This window comes from Dreissena polymorpha, chromosome 8 (genome assembly GCF_020536995.1).
Source record: "Dreissena polymorpha isolate Duluth1 chromosome 8, UMN_Dpol_1.0, whole genome shotgun sequence".
Taxonomy (NCBI): domain Eukaryota; kingdom Metazoa; phylum Mollusca; class Bivalvia; order Myida; family Dreissenidae; genus Dreissena; species Dreissena polymorpha.
The window spans coordinates 34,166,907-34,173,298 of NC_068362.1; the positions used below are offsets into that span (position 1 = coordinate 34,166,907).

Genomic DNA, 6,392 nt, shown 5'->3' on the forward strand with positions numbered 1-6,392 from the left:
TAGTTTTTTTTTTCTGATTAAATCAATCAAAAATTTGTATTCCACGTTATTGCTTAAAACACATTTTGGATCTATTATTTATCTGCTTAATAATTATTTCATACGACGAATATCTTAAAAAATATAATTCTGGTTTAAAGATAACACTATTGAAAACCTACCTTTACGCGAAAGCGTTGCTTTGACAATGTACAGTCAGACTAAACGCGAATAGACCTTAATGCCGTGCGAAATGGAATGTAATTCATTAATACAGAAATTGCAATTATTAAATGAGCCAATGCATCATGACCGTTTTGTTTGCGATAAAACTACACAAAATATAATTTTTAATTAATTCTCTGTTAATGAGAATGATTCAAGATTGCACATTTGCTATTTCGAGCAATTTCGTTTTTTTTACAAATAAATTTACGAAATTGCATTGCATCCGTACCAACCCGAGGGACAATGTATCGAACATGCACTGGGTAATTACAAAGGTCAGTCGAAAAAGTTGAAATCAAGACATAAACGCTAAATTCAGTGTGTGTTTAATCAAGCATTCGAAACCGAATCACACGCATGGACCTTATTGTAACCCTTTTTGTGTGATATTCTTGCACACAGTGAAATTGTTCTTCCAAAAGATTTCTTGTTGTTTATTTCGTCATTTGCTCTCTATCTAAGTTCAAAAGATCTTGTACAGTGAATGCACGATCAGTGAATTAAGTGTCCCTTCTCCATAAGGATAAACTTGAAACAGCCGTCCGTAAATTGGTTTCCAGAGCATATGAGAACTTACATTTTATTTGGTCGTAAGCTGATATTGTGAAGTACTTTCGCCAGTATCTATTCAAGCCTATCACCTAATAAAGCCTATTTAATCTTTCTATTTCGCAAAAACTAGTGTAAGTCATTTTGAAATGATGGTCCTAATGATTACATGTTTGAACACAAAATGTGCATTAACCAGACTATCGCAACGCCCGTTATGGCAAATATAAATAAATACATAAAACTAATTGAATCGCTTTTAATGTATTTTTGACGATTTTACAAAGACGACCCCGTGTTCTCTTGCGGTTCACAAATAAGTAACAAGTAACAAGTAAATTGTGTATATCCAACTATCTATTCCTTTTACTTTTTTCTATAAATCTTATTCTGATGGGTTGTTCGTCTTGAAGAGACATCACCAACCAATAGCCTTTCTTAAAGGGGCAAGTCAACAATGTTTGATTTAATAGATAATATTATATTTTAAATAAATATTTATTAAATGGTCGTTGAAGATTTATTGCTCATTTTTGCTAAATTTCAATAAAATATGACTATTATAATTAACACAAATGTCACCAGGGACAGTTTGAGCAGGATTGAAATCGGTATGAATCAAATGTACACCACGTTCTGCTAAAAGCAAGCCCACTTTATATTATGGGACTGTCGTGATGTAACATTCGAAAAAAGTATTATTGATTATTGATGTAGAGCTGTACAATATTATGTATTTAGTTTCTTACGAATAAATTTCAACTACAAAAAGCACAATAACACATACAAATACCTTACACAACAAATGATTAAATCAATGAATTATTAAAAAAAAATACATGTTTTTCTGTATATTCGACCACTTAAGAGTTAAATCTACATTTTCTATTAAATTAAAATAATATTAACACAAGCGAGGCATTTGATTAAACTGTGTTTGTCTTTACAACAAAAAAGACACAATTATTGGCATGGCAAATACTTCCATAGTAAGTGGCCAGTTTTAAGAATGCATCATAGCAACCCTTATCTGTTCGAAGTTTGTATCTGTTTCGTCATCACTTTGATAGGAAAACACTAAACTTTTGTAATAATTTTGAAATAAATCAATAAAGTATCTTTTTATAGACTAGTACACGCCAGCATACTATTAAAATATTACTATTTTCAAAATAATTGTCATTTACATAACTTGTGTAGCACAATGTACTTAAGATTAACCTAAATGCGATTTTTCCAAATAAAATCAAACACTCAAGCGTAAAACAACAACATAAAATCAAACAAAACATTTATGCGATCGACTTTTATAAAAAGCGACAAATATCTCAAGTTTAATTACAAATGTATTTCAATTTCCAAAATATTGTGTTGGCCGAATTTTGATCAATGAATAAAACGGTAGGAAAAGAATGACACATAACATTTTATTATATTAATAGTTTATGTGTTTGATTTATTTACAATGTCAGAATATAATTTTCATGTGATAATTTTATGAAACAGTGTATTAGTTTGTGGTATAATATGACCATTAATATTCAACTGTTGTCAAAACAAATCGCTTGACAAGTGAAGTAAAGGGGCTTTCGTTTTTGTTTGCCTGTTCCACAATAAAGAGGCAGAATAAACTCGTTATACTTGTTATTTCATATCTTCGATACCCTCTTTCTTGAATTCCGCTAGATCGTCGGTTAGAATTGCTGCAAGTTCGGGTCTTGCATCTGCCATTCGAAGTACACCTGCATTACACAAGAAAACGGATTTTGCAATTTTGCTCTTTTGTTTATTCGGATTTTCAGCACGGCAATGTTTAAACCGATACACACTATATAAACATAAATTATATTACATAATTTTTTTCCTATTTTTTTTCCTTATATATATTTATCCTTTTATCAGATGAAAATCGATAGCATATCAACGATCGTATAAACTTGAGCTATACACTATCGCTATTTTAGATCAGAGTTGAGTTTTTCCAAAAATTGAAAAATCGTCAAAAAATGCGATATTTGATATGAATTGATGAGAAAAGGGATGTAATAACAGGATAAATAGAATATTATGTGATAAAGGTCAAGTTTATAATGGTCGGCTCGGACCATGTTAGCACTCGGCAAGCCTCGCGCTACCTCGGTTCTAAGCCTCGCATAATAAACTTGATCTTTATCAAAAACTCACGTAATATTCTCTCTCTATATACTTTAGCAGATTATTTAGGCAAATATTGTTTCCCATAGAATTCTATTTGTTTATATTTTTAGTGGAAAATTGGATTATTAAATAGTAAATGTTGAGTAAAACAGCATGCTGTTGACACATTATTATTTTCAATACGTTATATCGTTCAATATACGACAAAAGTGCGCATATTGTATACATTCAATTATATAGTGTACAGTGTATAGTATGTTATTCGTATAATATACACATATAAATTGTATAAACAGTTTTACCAAAATGATAGGCATCATCTAGCCCCGACCGCCGCGTTTCTGGGCTTGTTGCCTTTTTCTTGTCGTCGTTTTTGAATTGTTGATCTACCTCCATTGCGTCGTGCTTCCCCTTGAAGATATGCTGAACGTTTTCTCTGATTGTTTCGGCAGAGACATGTTCCCTGTAATTATATCACGTCGCTCAGAAACCATAAACATTTGTTAACATTTTAAATGCTACACGCACAATTTTAGTTGTTCTATTGGAGACACAAATAGTGTTACTGCATTAAAGTAACTTAAAACGCAGTCTACGCGAAAACATTTGTTTGAAAACATGTCATGAGCAACTCTACATATTAAGTAAATATTAAGACTCACACAAGTTGTTCTTTACACAGAGGCATCACTTTTTAGCCTGAATGTCACACTTTTGCACATAGTTTAACTGAGGTTAAATTACGTATCATACTGTTCATACCTGGGCTTTTCTAGGATTTCATGCTTGGTTTTCCCTTTGGCCAAGACTTCATACAGTTGACATATGTATTTGTCAGTTTCGTTAATTGGCATTTTTTTCTCGTGCCTGACCGCCGCCCAGTGAAGCGTTTTCTTTCTCAGTTCCTTGTTGATACTCGCGCTTACCTCCTTTGGACACGCCCTTTGCTGGGTTTCAAACAACAGAAGCTGCGTCTGCACGATGCTCTGAACCTATTCACATAAATATAAACAGAATGCAAAGAAAACATGTTTAAACGCTCTTCAATATACACTTGTAATTGACTATATTGATTTAGTTCCAGATGGATATTTTTATTTGCATAATTATCATATTTAGACATATAAATGATTAAGGTATCGTAACACACATCTTACATCTTCCACTGTTTTTCTTGATTGGTCAGGCAAGTGAATTTTAGATCTTCCAGCGTTCGTCTTGTGAGTTCTTGCCTCATATTCTTCTAATATAGACACGAAATTCCCGTACACACCATACAACATCTGCTTGCTGGCTGCAAAACATGAAGTATGAAGTCACAACCGCCAATTACACTGACATGCTTCTGCAACAGGTATATGCATACAATATTATTAGTACTGGCAATAATGATAACACTTATACAGTAACACGATTGATACATGAAATACACAAACATAAAAGAATTACCTTCAGCTGCGCGCTGCAATTGCATTTGCATCACTTCCTTTTTGTGAGGTTGAGGGCCACGACCAAAATCTTCCCATTGGTCTCCAATGTGTCCAGCTTTTGCTACTTTTGGATGGTTGTGTTCCCTGCAATTGACATCATGCGAAGAACGTCCCTCAGGCATCCTACCTTGCGGAGGTTTCGGGTCATTTTCACGACCATGCAAGTCCGGTCGACTGTCCCGATTTAAAACGCCGTTTTCAGCATCGATTATCATATTTGTATGATCAGTGTCACCTCCGCGTTCAATTGGATTATGCTCCTGTGCCCTCTGCTGTGCCTCTTCGTCTTGAAGGCTAGCATTCTGTAATGGTACCTTCTGTTCCGCTTGATCTTTGTGATATAATTCTTGGTTGGAGATCTTCATTTCATCCTTTTGCAATCCAGTTGCCATAAGCTCTGGTTGGGGATTAGTTCCGCCGGGGTTTGGGACATTTTGTTTGGGGTTTGACTGCCCACCGTTCTTTCTATAGAGTCATTAAACCAATAGCAGTTAATACATTAATTTTAAATCGCTTACACTAAAACGTACACCTGTTGTTAATAATGTCAATGAACACTGTAATGATTTAAAAATAAATAAATATAAATAATACTTCACATAATTATGATGATAATAATAATAATGAATGAAAATAAAATTCATAAAACAATTACAGTACCCGCTCATCTTGCTCGCCTTCCAGATCTGCAAACACTACTTAACAACAACGAGTCAACAGACGCTATATTTTCTATTTCCCCAATTTACCATCCGTGTCTCGAAATAATAGCTAACGCAAAAATAATTTCTTTCGCAATACTACATCAATCCTTCGTATTCCCGAGAAAGGAAACACATAACGAGGCTCACTATTTTCCACGTAACACAATTACCTGTTCTTATATATTTCTTCCGCTTTTACTTCTCAGTAAAATTACAACAAACACGTCATTCCAAAGATATGTTTTTCCGACGGTAGTAAATTAGATTACGAAATTGTTACAGCGCACACACAAGTTTATCGTTTCCATCTGCTTGATTTAAGCATCGGACTACAAAAAATATATGTAAATTAAAATGAAATGATACTGAATGTATAAGTATTTATAAATGTACACCAATTAAAGGGGCCTTTTCACAGATTTTGGCTTTTTTTTTAACTTATTCATTAAATGCTTTATATTGATAAATGTAAACATTGGGTCGTAAAAGCTCCAGTAAAAAATCAAGAAAAAAATTAAAAAAAGGAAAAGAACATTGCCCGGAGCAGGTTTCGAACCAGTGACTCCTGGAGTCCTGCCAGAGTCCTGAAGTAAAAAAGCTTTAGCCTACTGAGCTATTCCGCCGAGAACACATTCTTGATGTATTTTATACCTTATATAAGCAATCTTCGTAGTTTCACAAAATTTAACGACAAGAACAGAACTCTCCAAATTATTCAATCGTTTCGCGTTGCAACGCTTTATAATTTTTAGGTTTTAAAATCGTCAAAAGATGCATATAATGGCTATAGTAGAGCATGGTTAATGTTCAGTATTACTGTTTCCTCACAAATATCATAACTAAAACGAAAACTTACGAATCTGAAACAACTTTTTTCAATTTTGTCAATTTACCAAAGCGTGAAAAGATCCCTTTAATGTCATGGAAATCGCCATTGCATAGGGTTTCGTAAGGCCGGTTTGGGAAATGATGTAACGTATGTATACATCGTTAACATAATGTTTATTAGAAAAATGTTTGTCTGAAGACGTGTTCTGTATTTTTCATATTTATACTTATATTTGTGTACACCTGTCCATCGGTCGGTCGGATTGACCGTCCGTCGGTCGGTCAGTAGACCATTTTGTTTTCTCTCGATATCAAGAGATCATGCAGATCTCTATTATGTTAATTTGGTAAAACGTTTATCGCCTTTTGGATTTGGGGTCATCATATGAGAAGGTCAAAAGTTCAAGGTCACAGGGGATGTAATATGAAATCTGGATCCACGCGCTATATTGGGAAT

The 6,392-nt window shown here is 33.7% G+C and overlaps 1 protein-coding gene across 1 annotated transcript; it reads right to left on the reverse strand.

The window, feature by feature from the left end:
- Window positions 1-1,000: 1,000 nt before the first annotated feature.
- On the reverse strand, window positions 1,001-5,231 carry LOC127842218 (uncharacterized). The gene is made up of 6 exons (XM_052371632.1): window positions 5,064-5,231; window positions 4,363-4,868; window positions 4,071-4,207; window positions 3,676-3,905; window positions 3,216-3,376; window positions 1,001-2,498 (listed from the first exon to the last, which is right to left on the reverse strand). Exons 1-6 carry the CDS (start codon window positions 5,069-5,071, stop codon window positions 2,401-2,403), a joined length of 1,140 nt encoding a protein of 379 aa, XP_052227592.1. The 5' UTR covers window positions 5,072-5,231; the 3' UTR covers window positions 1,001-2,400.
- Between the last annotated feature and the right edge of the window lie 1,161 nt (window positions 5,232-6,392).